Source organism: Mus pahari, chromosome 1, assembly GCF_900095145.1.
Source record: "Mus pahari chromosome 1, PAHARI_EIJ_v1.1, whole genome shotgun sequence".
NCBI lineage: Eukaryota > Metazoa > Chordata > Mammalia > Rodentia > Muridae > Mus > Mus pahari.
Window position 1 is genome coordinate 124,462,543 of NC_034590.1, and position 19,390 is coordinate 124,481,932.

Below are 19,390 nucleotides of genomic sequence, written 5' to 3' on the forward strand. Positions count from 1 at the left end.
CATCTCTTAGGTTTCTACCTATGTACTTCAACAGGTGGACTTGAAAATTAAATGAAGAAACAAGTATAGAACCACAAATAGGAACTTCTCACACAGCAAGTGCTCAACCAAATGGCTGGTAATTATTATCATAGCTCATCCTGAGATGTTATAGGGAAAGAGCAGTTTAGAGGACGCGCGTGTGCGTGCATATGTGTAGGGGGGAGAGTTGAAGAATACAAAATCACCCTGTCCTTATTGACCCTTCTTAACACTTAGATAGCTGCTCACAGGTACCAGCTCTGTACAACTTCCACGGCAATCTCACAAAGCATCTTTTACAGATAAGAAAATCAAGTTCAAGAAAGTTTAATGACACTTTTTAACATTCCCTCTAGAGAACATGGGCAATGCACTTGACTAGTCCTTACAAATGCATTTTTGATTGTTTGACTGGGTTTTTAGATAATACAGTTATCAATCCTGGAAAAGTCTGAACGTTGTCTCTAACTCCCTAAACCAATTCCTGGCTCCACACGCAGGCTCCTAGTTTAGCTCCTTCTATCCTCTGCATTTCCCACTACTTCTGACAAATGGAGACCTCCAAAGTCTCACACTCCATTGCAGCTCCCCCCAGCTCTTCAGCAGCACAACCTCCTGCTTACACGCCCCCCTGTCACACCCCCGTCACACTCACGTCCTAAAACTTTCCTCTCTTTTACTTCTTGTGCCTCTGTTCACCCGTCCTTGAGATGTTCTACTCCGAACCCCACCCCTCAGGAAGTTGGAGGTGCAGAACTTGACTGAATGTTTTCAGATGGCTAAGCTTACTCTTCTTGTAGGTGCCCAGTGGGGGGCAGGGATAGAGCTGTGTGGCTCTTTGTACTCTACTCCCCAGTGCTATGTGTGGCAGTTATAAAAGCACCATAAACTGGGCCATGATTGACTGAACACTCTGGCTACTGTCATATTTACTCATTCATTGATCGCCTATTGTTCAGCATCCCATTAATTGCTATGGAGAATGCAAAACTCAAGCATTCCTCAGTTAGGAGACAAAGGTGTGAGTGGCAGTTGATGAAGGAGCCAAAGGATGTCAAGGAGATGTAAGGTGGTGGAAAATGACTAGACCCCTTCTCTGTTTAAATCTTCCTACAATATTTTCTTAGGCTAGCACAACAATCCCCTTCCTCACCACAGCTCCTTCTTCTCACATGGTCTACACACACTCCTTGCATGCTGGCCTCCAGTCTCTCCCCCTGTTACTAGTCTTTTCTGACCCTGGGACTCTTCTTGATGCTAGGCCCTACTCTTTCAGGTTAAATAAAGCTCATTTCACCAAAAGGAAATTTCTGTGACCAAGTCAAAATCCTACTTTTTAACAGCACTGACTTCGATGTGAAGTTTACTCATTTATCTATGTGGCTAGTTAGATAAAGACCTGCCTTCCTCCCTAGAGCCTCAATCTGGTGACAGTAGGCACCTAGTTCTGTCCCAAAGGATTGACTTGCCCTGGGGGCTCAATAAATAGTGATCAATAGCTGAAGTAACAATGGTTTGCAGAACTTTCAAAGAAATAGATGACAAATGTCATAATTCTTGAAAGATAAAGAGAATTTCAATAGTCAAGTGGTAAGAAAGGGCATCCCTTCAAGGGGAAACCATGTGAAGGGGTGGAGTAGAGGCAGCCTCAGTACTACTGGAAACACCTAAGGCTTAGAGGAGCAAGTTTGAGCCAGGGCATAGAAAGTCTAGAACTTTAAGCTGCGATGGACTTTGTTTTTGGGTAGTGAAGAGCTAGTGAAGTGTTTTAACTGTAAGTGGCAAGACCAGATAGATCTGCTCTTCTGATGTTCAAAGTGAGTGAATGCCTGCTGGAGAAGGCAAAAAGAGAGCTGGGGAGAACCCACAGAGAGGACTGGAAAGGACCCGAGCTTGGACAGCTGGGTACTCTGCAAACGAGGTTTCAAGGCCACTTGTTCATAATCCCCAGGGATCCAGCAATGACCTCAAGACTCAACAGCCTTGGCCTGAGAATCCAATTGTGTTCATACACATTAAAATTCCAACTGATGGCTACACATCTCACATCCCTGGACATATTAGCCACCCAGGCTCTGGGTAAGAGAAAGAATCCCAAGGCTGACCGTGAGAAAACAGTGAAATGGTAGCAAACAGAGGAATGTGAACATGAGATCATTTTTGGAGACAAATTTGCTGAATTGAGTTCAGTCCTACAGGGTAGTCATTGAAAATACACAAGGTCAAAACCCCGAATTTGGAATTTGAGAGAAGATGAGATCTCACTTTTTAGACCTATGGTTCTCAGCCTTCCTAATGCTGTGACCCTTTAATACAGTTATGCATGTTGTGGTGACCCCATGTATAAAATTATTTTTGTTGCTACTTCATAACTGTAACTTTGCTGTTATGAATTGTAACGGAAATATCTGATACTCAGGGTATGTGATATGTGACCCCTGTGGGGAGCGTGACCCACAGGTTGAGAACCATTGCTCTAGAGACTGCTCTATTTGGAATGTCCTCCTCCTGTGATATTCAGGACCATGAATTAGATGGTCTAAAGAAGGAAGTTCCATCTTGTACTATGGTGTGATGACCTAAGAAGAAGGTCTCTAATATGGTAGAGATATACAATATTCACAAACTAGGAGGAATGGAGAGAAGGAAAAGTTGCTTTCCCCCAGGTACCCAGACAAAAGCATCCAAAAACATCCAGGAGGTTTTGTATTTTGGAAAACAGAAGACAGTGCTCCAGGCACGGGCTGAGGTCACTGAGACATGTAAACCACACCTGTGTTTTTATAAAATCCACTATCCAAGCCCCAAGCTTCTCTTTCTAGCACCACCTCAGCTCACCCTCAGTATAGAATGTCCCATAAGGGCAACACATGGGATGCTCTATTACTGCTATGCTCCACATGCTTGCAACTGCACATGGAGTCAATGGACAGCGTTCACCAAGGCAGGGAGGGGACAAGGGATATGTCATTAGACTCTTAGCTCTGCCATTGACTAAGTAACTTGAACTCATGAGCAATTTAAACTCTTTCAACTTGTTCCTTTTTCTTTAAAATGGGCATAACAGTCTTCATAAAATCCTTCAACAAGACACCTCTGCAACTTGCTTGGCATATCACAGACACATTTCCTCTATACTGCAGCATCCACATGTTCATCCAAATGTCTACCTCCTCCGCTGCTGTGCCCAACACTAGGTAGGAAGCAATAAAAGAGATTTTTGTTAAATCTAGTAGTACCACTCACTCCTTTCTCATTGCATTAATGATAAAAGAGATAGGCTAGTACTAAACACTTTGAACTGGAAAGACTTACTCTTGCATCAATCTATTTTATTTTCATTAGCATCATTGTTGGTGTGGCGGTCCTGCCCATGTACCTGTAGATGCCTATGCTGGAAGAAAAAGGTCTTTGAAGGCTTCTCTTCAATCTACAAAGGAAAAGACCTGAGCAGTTAGGGAAAGGCCTCACCTCAAAAGAAAAAGAGACAGCAGAGAATTTTGGATGGAGAAGACTCTACCAAGGCTTATAGAAATGGCCAAGACTGGTTCCTACTCGCCTCTCTTCTTTCCTTCTAAATATCCTCCAGTCCAGATGCCTGGTGAAATCTAGCCTAGAATGTAAATCAGCTTCCATCTGCAAGAGTCTCAGGAAGGAGAAGCCAGGGCAAACAGAAGCAGGCACATGGCTATCTGCAACCCCCCAACCATCTCCCTGGAGACAGTCTGGATGCAGCCAAGAGCTCGAAGGAATGGAGAGACCTAAGACTTACTAGGTATCCAAGCATACTGTTCTGAAAAGAAAAAGCTCTCATGTCAAATGCCTATAAAAACAAGACAAACAAAGAGAGAGAGAGAGAGAGAGAGAGAGAGAGAGAGAGAGAGAGAGAGAGAGATTGCTGCCAGGCAGGGAACTTTGAGCTTGTCTGTCTTTATAGAGATTTCTCTGGTTCCCAGTTTTAAAGTATGGCTTGGGGACAATGGGTAATTTAATTAAATATTGCCAGGGCTTGGCTGAGGTTGCCTGGGAGTTGGTGGCTTAAAGTTCCTTCCATGTCATAATCTTCTCAATGGTCTATGTTCAGAGGAACTGAGTTCTTGTGTCATTGAAGAAGGGAGCACAAGGCAGTCAGAGCTGACATGAAAGAATTCTAATGTGCATTTATAAGCTCTCTCGCAGGCACAGCCTTTCTAGGAATTTAGTCCCATGCCTTCAGCACCCTAACCAAGCACTCGCCACAGGGAAAGCAGGTACCTAGGAAAATGATCTTGATGCAGGAAAGAGGGGGTGAAACCAAAGAAGTATGGATGTGAAACACATAAACGCAGTCTTTAAAAGGATTAAGGCCAGAGGAGGTGGTGCACATCTGTAATCCTAGCACTAGGGGGGCTGAGACAGGTAGCTGACCAGTTTGAGGGCAGCCAGAATAAATACCTAGACCATATCGTTTTAGAAGGGGAAGATGCAGAACAGCTCAGTGGCAGAGTAGTTGCCTAGGATCGTGGCTATTCTCAGATGCAGACATAAAACAGAAGCAGCTCCAACACCAAGTGACCTGCTATAATCACTAGGGAATATGTACCTGACCTCCAAGAAGTGCTACTAGCAGCCAGACCCTAGGACAGAGAGTCTGTCACTCATTCTATGTTCTCCAGAGCTTCACTTCTGTCAAGAGCAACTTCTACATCATGGATGCTCTTAGGTCTATCTATGTTCATCTGAGAGAAACCCATTAAGTCACAGATTAAGCCTCCAGCTTCCTAACAATGGGGGCAGAGGATGGGAGCCAGTCCATTACTAGCATAGCTCTCCATATGCTGCACAGATTTAGTCTGAAATAGAAGAGCTAAACTTGCTGTTTTATTTTGAGCAGGCCTGGAACTCAGTCAGGTGGTCTGTTGATCCCACCTCCAGGGCTCAGCTGCTTCTTCTACACACACACACACCCCACACCCTTTACCAGGCATCACTTCCAGATCCTCCACCAAATACACAATGGGCATCTTCTTCTTACTCCGAGGCTACATTTAATCCTTTCTCCCCAGCTCCCAACATTCCTATTTATTTTCTCTTCCTCTCTGTCTCTCAGCTCCTCTTCCCTGCTTTTTCTATCAAAGTTCCAGCCAACCAGATGTTAAACTTCTGGAACTTTTTTCCCCCCCTCCAGAAAGTTTTCCTCCATTGGCCATGGTCATACAGTTCTTGGCAAAGAGGTTGTTCAGAGTTACGACTACACATCACATAAGTGAGGAACTGCACCTCTTTCCCATGACAATCCCAATTAGCACACAGGATGTGAGGGTTTTCCTAGGAAGCTAGAGGACCTGTCCAGCAGCTGTTCCCTGAGTCACAGGGCCCTCCTCCTCCTCCTCTTCTCCTCTTCTCCCTCCCCACCACACCTGCTCCAGGCTCTGCAGTTACCCCCTTGGGACAGACTAGCCAGAATTCCAGAAATGACACCCCCCCCCCCAATTGAAGAGATTGCTGTCTGGAGACAGAAACTTGTCCCAAGTCATCAGTTAAGCCTGGACAAACTAGACCCAAAGAAGAGAGCACCCTTGCTTTTCTTCTCTCTCCAGTAGCTCCCAACCCTCACTCTAACTTAACCTATAGAGCTCCCTTCCTTGCTAGGATCTAAAAGAGCTACACAGCTTCGAGATTTGTGGCAGACCTAGTGGCAACTTGATTTTTATGGAAAGATAAGAGTTTAGTGCCTTGGGAGGCCAGAGTGGTGGCTCTTGTTTGCTATTTTAAGCAAAAAACAAACAAACAAAACAAAAAACAAAACAAAAAAAAAAAACCTGAGGACAGTTTCTTCTTAGCCTTTCTTCTCCTCCTCCTCCCTCCCTCCCTCCCTCCCTCCCTTCTCCTCCTCCTCCTTCTCTATGGACAAAGGGAGCAGCTTCCCTGCCAGGCATTCCAGAGCCCAATCCTCCCGCCTCCTCTCTCCATCTGCTCTGGCCTGTTGCTTCAGTGCTTGGAGTGTACAAGCAGCGGCATCTGTGGATGCCACCACATCCAGGATGCTCCAGTCCTGGAACCCATGCTCCACTCTCTCTCCCAGTATTGTCCCAGCCCTTTCATACAATAGACAGTAATTGGAGACTAGGGCTCCCTTTGCCTCCCCAAGTCTCATACCCAGGAGCTGTCAGTGGGAAGGCTGGGTCACTAGAAGGGGGCCATAGACATTAAAGTTGAAAGGGGTGGGGGTGGGGCAAGTGTATGGTAGGCCCAAAGGTGCCTGAGGCAAAGCAGGGTCAACTGAGGTGTGAGCAGGTGTGGGCCAAGAGGTTCAAATAGTGTCTTGCTGAAGAGTCAGCATTTCTTGGGGGAAGGGGGGAAGGGGAGGTTGCAAAGCCCTAGAGAGTTCTTGCACAAAAGGCTACTAGGGGCTGAGGGGGCATAAAAGGGTCTCCTGCAGCTAGGGTGAAGCTGAGTTGTATAATCAAGACACTTTAAACTACTTGCAAGGACATTTACTTGGAGGTGGTCTTGGGATCCTATGAGGATCTAGGGAAGAGAAGCACCTGCCCTCAACACCTATAGCTGATGCCAGTGAGCAAAGCTGGCCACTGGGTGGATCACAGCGGACCCACGAGGCGGGAGCTCCCGGGACAGACAAGGGATGTGAATGGCTCACCCGTGTCTTGGCGGAACTGGTTCATGGACTGCAGGTCGATGATGTAGGGCGCGAGCCGGCTGTCCACCTGGCCCAGCACCACGCTGCCCCCGGCGCGGGGACCAGCGCGCACCACCGCCTCGATGTGGTGACTCACGGCTGGGCTGTAGGGACGCCAGCGGCCGTGTTCGTTCAGCCATTCCCACACCACCACTGCCGAGGCCAGGAGCATGGCGAGCCCGGGGTTGCGGCGCGGTGCTGCCCACCTCCCGGGCCCGGCCTTCTGCGCTTCCTCCGGCGCCGCCGCCTCCGAGTCTCAACCGCGCCCCCCGGTCCGCGCCCCACCGCTGCGGGAAGCCTCAGCTGCGGCCCATGGGGGAGTCCGCAGCCGCGTAGGCACTGGGACGCGGACCCCGGAGCTGCCCGTCTCTGACTGCGCTCCGCCGGGCTCCGCCGCCTCTGCCGCTGCTCCGAGGGGTCCAGCGGCTTCATGCAAAGGCCCGGCCCTGCGCACTCGCCGCCCCGCCTTGCAAAGCCACCCGGGGGCGCGCGGCCCGAGCGCGACGCTGCACCCGCCTCGCACCAGTTGCGCCTCCGGCTCCGCGGGCGCCCGCGTGGATCGCGGCGCACGGTCACGCCCTCCGCCCTCTCTCCGCTCGGAGTAAGGCGACCGCGGTGGCACAGCTCCCCCTTCCTGCGGCTCGGCTCAGTGGCCTCCAGGAGGAGTCGCCCCTCCCGGGCAGAGCGCCAAGGCGAGCTCCCGCCCGGGGAGGCTTCCCTGGTCCCCCGGTCTCGAGAGCACGCGAGCCATCCCGGTCCCAGCTGCCACTGCCCGGACCCAACTTTGCAGTCTGTTCAAATATGGAACTGTCTGTCTGTCTGTCTGTCTGTTTTCAGCTCAGCACGGGCCGTGTCCGCGGCGTGAGCTCTGAGGCTCGCATCTCCCTACAGCTCGTGCATTCTCCTTCTCTCATTCTCTCATATTCTCTCTCTCTCTCTCTCTCTCTCTCTCTCTCTCTCTCTCTCTCTCTCTCTCTGTCACACACATACACATACACCCCTCCACACACACGCACTCACCCCCCCCACACACACACAAATTGCCCCACGCTCTCCTTGTTCTGTCCGTTATTACCTCATCCTCGCCTGCACGATTCCCTAGCTGTCCATCAAAGATACAGAAGCCACGCCCCATAGCCACTAGCACCAGCAATCTAGAGCTTCCATGCCCCCTGCTGGTCCAAAACCTCAAGTGCAGGTCAAAGGCCACACACTTTTGACCAAGAAGAGCCAGTGCCAAGGATTCCCTGTGTTTACATAGAGAGAAAAGAAGTTCTTGCTGTCCAGTTTCTCTGTTAGAAGACACAAGATAGACTGATTCATCCTGCAATGTCTATGTAAATAAAACCACGAGACAGAAGAACAAACGCAAGCTAGACTCGCTCATTTTTATCATCAACGGCTAAAGAGGAAAGTAATATAAAGTGGGTTCTAACTAGAGGGGATTGAAGCCTGTATTGCACATTATTGCTGGGCACGGTACATAACACAGACAACTTCCACACTTGAGAAGCAAGAAGATGGAGAATTTCATGCCACATATCCAGACCAGGTCTCCAAACAAATTAAGTTAAACATTGTAAAGAGAATTACGTATTAACCTTGTCAGAAAACACACACTTTGTTTCTCTGTGGGTGGAACTGCATGAACAATGAATCCGTTCTGACAAAGTGAAGCTGGAATTTGGAGTAATTTTACACTGGTACTGAGGTTGTGAATCTTTTTTGGAATGGTTTTTCCATAGTTTCATGTGCTCCTTTTATATTTGAGGAGACAAACAGAAAACCACTCCTAAGCAGATAAACTAGGAATTTCCAAATAGAGGAAACTTAAACTAGGGAAAGCTGGGGGTGGGTATTAAGAAATATTTAACTGTCTGCTTGCAGGACAAACAGGAAGCAGAAAGAACTAACCCTTACTTTCTGACCATTCTCGTTTGCACTCTGTCTTGTGTCTACCATGATAACACAGTAGGGTAGTATAGTAGAAGTGAAATGAATGACAACACAGGAAAGCATTTGTGCCTGGGTAACTTGCTAGAGAGAGTGAATATACAGGAATTCGTTGTAATAGTTAATACTGATCGTTAACTTGACAGGATTTAGAATCACCCAAGAGACAAACTTGCCAGCATGCCTATAAGGAGTTATCTAGAATCAATTAACTAAGGAAGGAATACCCACCCTAACCTTGGGCAGCACCATTCTATGACTTCAGTTCCCTACTGAGTAAAGGGAGAGTGAGAGTGGCCTTCCAGTGCCTGTCACTCTTTCTCATTACCTGTCACACTGTGACCAGCTCTACCTTTACTTCCCTGATGAACTGTGTTCTTGAACTAAGAGTCAAACAGTAGCATTTCCTCCCTTCTTATAGTTTGACACAGTAACCAGACAAGCAACTAACACATCAACTATAGTTACAAAAGTATCTAAGTCAATAAGCCACACTAACTTATAGCTCATAAAAACCGATTTGCAAACAATAGTTTCTAATTCTAAGTTGATAATAATTACATATGTATCAACATCTTAAAACTATTTCAAATATAGCCCAACCTCAGCTAATCCAAGTCACAACCCCTCCTAAAATTCAAATAACATCTCATTTGGATGTCCAGACTATATCACCTAAATAGTGTCTTTTGCCGACACATGATATAAAACTCCTTAAACAAATGACTCAACATGTTATTTGGACTTATGGTGGTTATAGTGAAACCTCCCCGAGATTTAATGGAATAAAGCCAGGCTTGAAGAATTTGGTGATGCTTTTAAAATGTTATCATTGCTCCCACAAGTTTTAATTATTTAAAATGTTTTAACTTTTTTTTTCCAGGGAGTATTCATAGCAAAACATCACTTTTTCCAGTCATTCATCACTATGTAATAAACCGCTCTGAAATTAGTGGCTAAAACCAGCAGCAGCCGTTTTCTTTGCACCAAACCTGCAGTTGGACGAAGGCTTCTGAACACACTTCGTCTGGCTCACCCAGCATTAGCTGCAGGCAGCTGGAAATAAGATCGCTGGGCTGGACTCAATCAGACTTGCTTACTTTGCTTGCTCTGCTGTCAGCTGATAACTCAGGCAGAGTTTTTTGACCAAGGACCTAAGCACCAGTCATGGCACCCATGCTGCAAAGAAGCTGGCTTCCAGCTAAGTGAGACCCCAGACAAAAAGCCTAATAGAAGCCGAATTACCATTTACTTAAAATTTGTTTGAAAATCGTGGTAAATCACCCTCAGTTGAAAAGGCTATTTGTGTATCTCCTTTCCCCTCACTATCCAATTATAATCATCCAATGGTTGCAAAACTACAATATACATTATTACTGATACTGGCACAATTAAAATCCAGAAGGTACTATCATGATTCTTTACTGATCTATCCTTGTACTATATTTTGTTTTGCATGTAATGTGCATCTATAGCAAAGGTGCCTCATGCCTGTTCACTCATCTAACCACACCCACTTCTTCCCTACTGCCATCCTGTCTGTGACTGTCACCTACACATTCTCCATATTCATTTTGTAGTTTAAAAAAAAAAACATTTCATTTTAATAATTTTAATAGCGCGCACGTGTGTGTGTGTGTGTGTGTGTGTGTATGCATGCAGATGCCTGGGAAGTCTTGAGGCATCTGGTCCTCAGAAGTTGGAATTATAGACAGTAGTGAACCACCTGATACAGGTGCTGGAAACTGAAGTCAGGTTATCAGAAGGACCAGCAAGTATTCTTAGCCATCTCTCCTGATTCTGATTTTGTGTTCTGTTTTGTATTTAAAGAATGTTATATAAATGGAAACATGAGTACCTAGTCTTCAATGAGTTGGATTTTTGTATTAAACACAATTTACATTTTTTGACCCCTTTGAGTTCTGTGGACTGTATCTTTGGTATTCTGTACTTTTTAATTTTTTTTTGGCTAATAGCCACTTATTAGTGAGTACATATCATGTATGTCCTACACTGGGGAGAGAGAACTTGTAGATCCCACCTCCAGCAGGAAGACAGGGCATCAAGTGAGGGAGGGGGCTGCAATCCCACAGTCAAAACTCTGACCCATAATTGTTCCTGTCTGAAAGAACTTCAGGGATGGAAATGGAGAGGAACCTGAGGAAAAGAAGATCCAGTGACAGGCCCAAAGCAAGATCCAGTTCAAGGTGAGGTCCCAAGGCTGGACACTGTTACTGAGGCTATAGAGTACTCACAAAAAGGGACCTATCATGTCTGCCCTCCAAAAGACCCAACAGGCAGCTGAAAGACTCAGATGCAGATGTTTGCACCCAACCAATGGACAGAAGCTGCTGAATTAGGGAAAAACTGAAAGAAGCTGAGGAGGAGGGCAACCCCGTAGGAGAACCAGCAGTCTGAGCCCTAAGATCTCTCAAACACTGGACCACCAACCAGGCAGCATACACCAGCTGATATGAGGCCTCCAACACATATACAGCAGAGAACTGCTGGGTCTGGGTTTAGTCAGACATGATGCGCCTAATCCTCAAGAGACTGGAGGCCCCAGGGAGTTTAGAGGTCTGGTAGGATGGGGACATCCTCATGGAGACATGGAGGTGGGTAGGAGGTATGGGATGTGGAACAGTCACAGTCAGAGGGTGGAGCAGGAAGGGAATAAAATCTGTAGTTTAAAATAAATAAATAAATAAATAAATAAATAAATAAATAAATAAATAAAAGAATCATAGTAGCTGTGGGTCTTTCATTTAGATTCTCTTTGTTAAAGTGAAGTTTCCTCTAGTGTGAGGGTTTTGAAGTCATAAACAGATATAGACTTTTATGATACACCTTTGGCATTTATGAATAGAATCATGTCATTTTATTTGATATGATTGCTTTTCAAATAATGAAGTGAGACTTGCTTCCCTAGGATAAACTCTATTTAGTCACTGTGTAATTTAAGAAAATAATTACTGAGTTCTGTTTAATATTTTACTGAGGATTTGAGGACATGTATTTATGAGAGATATTCTTCTGAAATTTTTCATTTCCTTTCTTTTTTCTTCTTTGTACTGTCTTTGAATGGGTTTTGAAATCCAAGTAATAAGAGCTTCATTATACAAGTTGGGGAATCTTCTATGATATTTTAATTCCAGAAGAGCTATGTGAATTCCCTAAAATATCTGGGTGTGGATACTTCTTCTTAGAAACATTTTAGTTTTGAGTTAAATTTTCTTAGTTGATATAGGATAATTTAAGGAGGTGTTTGGTTTGTATGTTTTAATGACTTTGTTCATTTCTTCAGGGTTCTCGAATGTATTGTGTGGACAGCCCTTGTGTGTTATGTATATGATGTCCTCTGTGTCTATCACGATCTTCCATTTCACTCATGATATTGTACTGAAAATTCACCTGTTTCCTCTCTTAACATTTTCCCTTTATTACTATCACCCTCCTCCTCATCATCAATAGTAGTAGTAAATTCTTTGTATATCCATTTTGTCATTCTACTTTTCTAAATTCTCTCTCTCTCTCTGTATGTTTCTGTTTCTGTATGTGCATATAAATGCCTGTGTGTGCACGTATACATATGAGTGTGTGAATGTGGATGCCACAAGCTGATTTAGAATATACTCAACCAGTTGGCTGAGCTGGCTGGTCAGTGAGCTTTAAAGCCCTACCTGTCTCTGCTCACCACTCCTGCCATTGCCATTGCTGCTCCGCCCTCCATGCCCTTAACCCTCTCCAGTGCTGGGTTATGATGCGCCATTATGCCTGACCTTGATGTGGGTGCTGAGGATGCAAGCCTAGGTCCTCGGGATTGCACAACAGGCACTTTACCCACTGGGTCTCCTCCCCAGCCAAGTTCTCCACATTCTTGAGGTTAAAAGTTGTGACTTGAATTTGAGACATTCATATTCAAATTCAAGCATTTATATACTCAATTTGCCTCTCAAACTGCTTTAGCTGTTTCCCACAAGTTCTGATGAGCTCCTATTTGCTTTAACGCAGCTCGATGTGCTTCCCTTGAGACTTGCTTTTTGACTCATGCATTATCTACATGTGTTTGCTAGTATCCCAACGCTGAGGAAATTGACCTGGTGAATAGGAATGGTGAGAGCACTGCCTTGTGTCTGATCTTGGTAGGAATGTGTTTAAATTTTCCACTGTTAATTACAACAGGCACAGGGATATTTTTCATAAGTGTCTTTTTCTGCTTGAGAACTTGCATCCATTTCTAGTTTGCTGAGAGATCCTGTGAACACCTGATGGATTTTACCAAATGCTTTTCTGTACCCAGTAATAGGATTACGTTGATCTCAGTTGTATTTCTGCAGCGATTCAGTCCACTCCCCACACCTTTATCTAGCAATGCTCTCAGGATTGGCATCTTCCATGGTCTTGTGATCTTAGTCTTCTTTTTGTGACTATCTGAAACCCTGTCTGTTATGCTTTTCTCAGGCTTGAGTTGACATGGCCAATTCACTATCAAATTTGTGCAAGGGAGGTCCCCAAGAGACCCATATACATCACTTGATTGGCTGTCACATCTCTTTCTTCCTCCCTGTCTGCCTGCCTCCCTCCCTCCCTCCCTCCCTCCCTCCCTCCCTACCTGTGCCATAGAAGAACTACATCCTCCTTATGAGCTGGTATCATTACCTGCTGGTCCTCAGATGCTAAGTTTGTGAGGTGACAGGCTATAGCTTCTAAAGTTCAGTAACTCCTCTCTGTGTCTCCTGGCAGAAGTGTTTCCCTTCACAGGGGGTCAGGACCTGGCAGCCTGATGAGCCCTACACTGAGGAACAAAAAGAAGGGCCAGGAATGTATTCTAGCAAGTCATCCTGTCCCTGTCTTTATCCCTTGCTTCCCAGGGATGTGTCAGAAATCTGATGTGGGCTTCCCTGCTTCAGATCAAGATATCCAGTGTTAGAGTTTCTCCTGGAAGCTACACTGTGCTTCTACAGTGTCCACCCAGCTATCCCAGACTATCCATCTTAAAGTCCACTAACTCGTGTTGTTAATTTTACTTGCCACCTTATTTCCTCTCTTCTATGAAACCTAGCATACAGTTCTAGATATTAGGGTGTGCGTCTCTGGGCATCTTTTCCCATATTCCTTGTACAGTTCACTTAGACATGTTGCTCATGTTCAGCGTTAAGTGTTCATTGTCTATCTTCTCAGAGCGTGTGGTTTGTCCACTCCTGAGATTATGACTTTGTAAATCCATACACAAAATGGAAAGCTCTTGATGCATAGTCACCTGAGTTCTCATGGTTAGGTCATTCAGAATAAGGCTAAATATCCATAGGCGCTATTTACAGGAGAGTTGGTTCTCTCCACAGGGAAAAAAAATGAGCCTTGGTTCAAAATCCCAGAAATTTGTGCTGTGATTTTTTTTCCAGTTCATGGAGCTCTTAATGAATCTGATAGTTTTAGTATCTACAGAACAGTCAGCATGCATGAGCAAAGCAGGTACACTTTCTCAACCAATGGCTCTTCTAAAGATCCTTTTTTTAAAAAGAAAATATCTATCTATCTATCTATCTATCTATCTATCTATCTATCCATCCATCCATCCATCTGTTTACATCCCAAATGCTGCCTACCATCTCGGTCCCCCCCCTCACAGAGTTTATCCCCCCCTCCCCTTCATCTCTGAGAGGGTAGCCCTCTTCATTCCCCTACTCTGGTGCATCAAGTCTCTACAGAGTTAGGCACATCCTCCTTCACTGAGGCCAGACATGGCAGTCCTCTGCTACATATGTATTAGGAGGCCTTGGACCAGCCCATGTATGCTCTTTCGTTGGTGCATCAGTCTCTGGGAGCTTCCAGTAGTCCAGGTTAGTTGACACAGTTGGTCTTCCTGTGGGGTTGCCATCTCCTTGAGGGCCTTCAATCCTTCTCCTAACTCTTCCACAGGGATCCCTGACCTCTGTTTAATGTTTGTCTGTGGGTATCTACATCTGTCTCAGTCAGCTGCTGGGTAGAGCCTCTCAGGGGACTGTTGTGCAAGGATTCTGTCGGTATAGTATCAAAGATTGTTGCCTGCCTGTGGGATGGGTTTCAAAATGGGCCAGTCACTGGTTGGCCATCCTTCACTCTCTGCTCCATCTTTGACCCTGTATTTCTTTGGGTCAAACTTTTGTAGGTGGGTTGGTGTTCCCATCCCTCCACTGGGGATCCTGTCTGACTACTGGAGGTGATTTCTTCAGGTTCCATATCTCCGTTGTTGGGCATTTTGGCTAAAGTAATGTGTAATCCCTTTTCTAATGTGACACAGCTGACGGTCTGTGTGCGAACCTGCAGATGGGTGAGACAGTACAGCCCCTGAGATCTATGCTGCCTCCAGACTCAAAGAAAGCAACGAGGAGGCCTATCTCCTTCTTCCCAGTGGAGTGTATACATCTCTCTTCTAGGTGGAATATGCACGTTTTGATTTTACTATGGTTAGAAGGTCCCAGCATGTCTCTAATTTGTAGAATTTCTGATTATTCTTGGAGTGTGTTCCTCACCTTGGGGGGTGCATCATACTGGGGATTGCATGCATTCTTTTAACAATCTCTCTCTCTCTCTCTCTCTCTCTCTCTCTCTCTCTCTCTCTCTCTCTCTCTCTCTCTCTCTCTCTCCCTCCCTCCCTCCCTCCCTCCCTCCCTCCTTCCTTCCTGCCACCCTCCACCCTCTTTCCTTTTCTTTCTAACAAGTGGTGCTCCTTTTTTCTAGTTGGTGAGTCTCAGTTAAGTCACACCAAGAAGAGAACACATGGAGGAGAAGGCCATCTGGGACCCTGGGGTCTTTTACAACAGGTTATTCCACAGAATCCTGGCTCTTTTATTTTTACTATTTTTAAGGTGTACTTGCTGCTTTTCTCCTGCAGGCGGAGACATTGTGTTAGAAATAACCCGTGAATGTACTCACAAGCTTTCAGTTCAAGCACAGCGGGACTTTCTGGTTCAGATTCTGGGTTGTTTTTGTGAGTTTATACAGAGGTTAACTAACGATCTACAGGAAGCCAATGGTAAACAGGAGGATGCCTTCTGAGATGGAGAAGTGAAGCACGTAGCATAACATCCTACAACAGCAACTTGAATCCTTTCATGTGCTCTCATCCAAAATTTTCTCATTGCTTTCCTTCCCCACTGCAAATTTCATGTCAATTAGTTGACTTTAATGCTTTTCCCCAACTCTATCACTGGGAAAATCAGAAGCTTAGACCAATATTCCTGCACAGGAGCCAGGGAATACGGAGATGCTGGCAAAGCAGGGCTAGAGCACAGCAGTACGCATAGCAGAGAGGGACAGAAGGCTATGACCAGCCAGCCCTTCCTTTAGCTCCTTGCTCCAGAGATAACACCAAAGCACCAGCATACATGTCAGACTTTCAATATTCTCAATTAATGGCAGGTTGATCAGGATGTGACTCTATCTCTACCTCCATTCTCATTAACTTCCTCCCATTATTTTGTTTTTGTTTGTTTGTTTGTTTTTCCTGTAATTGAGAAGGTACTTGTAGTTAGATTTAGAGCCACATAATTCATAGTGATCTCATTTCTTGATCCCCAATTACATCTACAAAGTTCTTTTGTCCAGATGAGCTAACTTACATGCATGTCCTGGGTTAGAACTCTGAAAAGCCTCAGAATGGGTGTGCTTCAAGACAATGCAACCCCCTTCTTCCTACTATCTTGACTCACACATATGTTCATATATAAAGATTTATATATACATATATGCATATATATATATATATATATATATATATATATATATATGAAGAGTGAGAGAGATTTACTTTTACTTTTTAATCATGTGTACATGTGTGTGGTGGGTGGGTATGGGAAAATATGTAAGTGTACATTCTTGTTTGAATATATGTATTTTCCTATGAGGTAGATCACAATCATTTTTTGGTTACAAACACTAGGAAAATTTTCAGGATTATTCATAGAAGACACTTACACATCAAAACCATCAATAAAAACGTCACAAAAATGCAAAGAATGTGGCACTAAATCCACAAGGAGGAGAGTTGCTCATGGTATGAAGGTTGAGAATAAGTTAGAAGGAGGTCTTGTACCATCTGCTCTGGGAGACTGCATTAGGCAACACATTCTTTAGTTCTATGTACAAAGTTGCAAATGAGGAAAAAACACCAAAAGGAGGATTTGATTTGGATGATTTAAGGGAGTTTAGCTAATTAGTTAACATCATTTTTAGGAAGTAAGTAAAGTTTTGGGCTCATGATGTAAAATTCCCAAAGAGTCAATAAAAATATTATGTTGGGGGAAAATATGGGATTGAAGATAAATTACTTACTGAGTTTTGTCTTACATTTGATGAATTGCCACAGTGGCTACACTGTATTTGAATTGTGCTTCAAGAATATATCCTTGGGGGATGACAGAGAGTAGGAGAAGCATCTCATCATGTGCTGGCTGATATCTAGAAAATAAACAGAATTGTGGGAAAGGCTTCTCTTAGCTTATAATTGATGGTGAGTTTTCTCTCCTATCACATTACCACACCCTCCCATGCCCTCACCCACTCCTCCACTTTCCATTTGTAGACATGGCTTTCCTCAGTGTGATCGAATGTACTTTATGAATTTTTTTTTTTTTATTGTTGTAAGATTGCTTCCTTCCTCCTGAAGCAAGCCAGACTGGGGAGGAGCTCACATCTGAGGACAATAAGTTGCAACATATAAAGTACTTAAGAAAAAATGTGCCTGCCCTATGAACAACGAGTTCCATGGGTTGGCTTTTTAAATTTTGTTTTAGTTGATTTCGTTTGTAAATTACAGATAAAAGTTTTAATTACTATGGGATGTACAGATTGGGATTGTTTTCTAAATCTGAAATTCATTTTTTTCCTGATTATCTTAAAAATGTATAAGGATCCATGGGCTAGACCGAGGCCCCGGCACCTACACAGCTCAGTCTCCATGTGGGTTCCCCAACAACTGGAGAAGGGGCCGTAGCCTGACTGAGGAAGCCAGTCCCCATCTGGGCTGCCTTGTCTGGCCTCATTGGGACTTAATGTGCTGGAGTGGGGGCATACTGGGGGGCATCCTCTCAGAGAAAGGGATGGGGATGGGGAGAAGGATTCTGCGAGGGAGGACCTGGAGGAGGAGCAGTGTTTGGGATGTAAATAAATAATTTTTTAAAAATGTATAAGAATAAGGAAATTTGGAAAAATAGTTAAGCTTATGACTCAGTATGAAAGGTGTATCAAAATAGGCAGTAAAAGTAAATATTTTGAAAAGAGTAACGGTAGAAAGGACAACTGAGAAAAAAAAAAGCCGCATTTAAAGCATCTATGGGTATACTTAAGTGGGAGTAAGTATGGCCAGAATAAGCATGGAACCCAGAGGGGTCATTAAGAAGGGCGGGGAGGAAAGAAGGGTGGGAGAACAATAGGAAGTATGATATGAGGACCTGTGGGATGCTCAGCAGGCAACAGCATCTGCCAGCAGGCCTGAGGACTTGAGCTCAACCCCTGTAATACACAGGACAGAAGAGCCAATCACTCCCCACAAAGCTGTGCTCTGATCTCCACACTCCAGTCATGGAATCATATGGGCATACATGTATGCACCACATTATGTGTGTATAACAAAAACATGTTTCAAAGAGTACACAATATGAAAGCAAAGCGGGAAACACTGAGGGCAGAGAGCAGCAGGGAGGGGCAGAGAGAAGAAAGGGAGGGGAGGAGGAGTAAGAACCAACTAAAACTTAGGATGTATAAAACCTCTTTAGAAAATGTGTTACTTTGTGAAAGAAAGGAAAGAAGAAAAGAAAGGGGGAGGGGAAGGGAGGGGAGAGAAATGGAGGGAAGTAGGCCTTTGGAGACAGTTGGAGATGTAGCTCAGTTGGTAGAATGCTTCCCTAGCACGCATGAAACCCTGGATTTGATCGCCAACACCTCATAAACTGCATCTGATAGCACATTCCTCTAGTCCCACAACTTGGGAGGTGGAGGCAGGAGAATCAGAAGTTCAAGAACCAGTGAAGAGGAAGCAGGAAGACTGGAATTTCAAGAGTTGGGGAGATGTTCAGATTGTCAACCCTGGTAGTATAAGCATGAAGACATAGTCTCCATCCACCAGAACTCCCATTTAACAAACAAACAAACAAACAAACAAGCAAACAAACAAATGTTAGAGGCCTCCAAGTTTGCATGTGATCTCAGTGCTGTAAAGGCTGAATTCGTAGCTTACTGACCAGCCATTCTAGCAAAATGATCAGTGTGCAGGCTGAGTGAGGGATTTGCCTCCAGCAAATATGGTAAAGAGTGACTGAGGAAGATGCTGGGAACAGAATTCTGCCATCAGTCATATACCACATAATATACAAATAAATTACACAGAATAATAGGTTATGTGTCATTTCAGTAGGAAAAAGAAATATTACACACACACACACACACACACACACACACACACACACACACACATTCCAACATTAGGTTGATGTTTTTATTGGTATTTTTTCCAATTTTTATTAGGTATTTACTTCATTTACATTTTAAATGTTATCCCCAAAGTCCCCTATACCCTCCCCCCACACTCCCCTACCCACTCACTCCTCCTTCTTGGCCCTGGTGTTCCCCTGTACTGGGGCATACAAAGTTTGCAAGACCAAGGAGCCTCTCTTCCCAATGATGGCTGACTAGGCCATCTTCTGCTACATATGCAGCTAGAGACATGAGCTCTCAGGGTGTTGGTTAGTTCATATTGTT

The 19,390-nt window shown here is 44.6% G+C and overlaps 1 protein-coding gene across 1 annotated transcript in view; it reads right to left on the reverse strand.

Moving 5' to 3' along the window:
* Positions 1-7,133, reverse strand: part of Dtx4 (deltex E3 ubiquitin ligase 4) — a 33,237-nt gene extending 26,104 nt beyond the window's left edge. The window contains exon 1 of the mRNA XM_021194690.2: positions 6,662-7,133. Within this exon, the coding sequence (XP_021050349.1) occupies positions 6,662-6,872 (211 nt within the window). The 5' untranslated portion in view covers positions 6,873-7,133. The remainder of the gene's footprint in view (positions 1-6,661) is intronic.
* Positions 7,134-19,390: the final 12,257 nt, after the last annotated feature.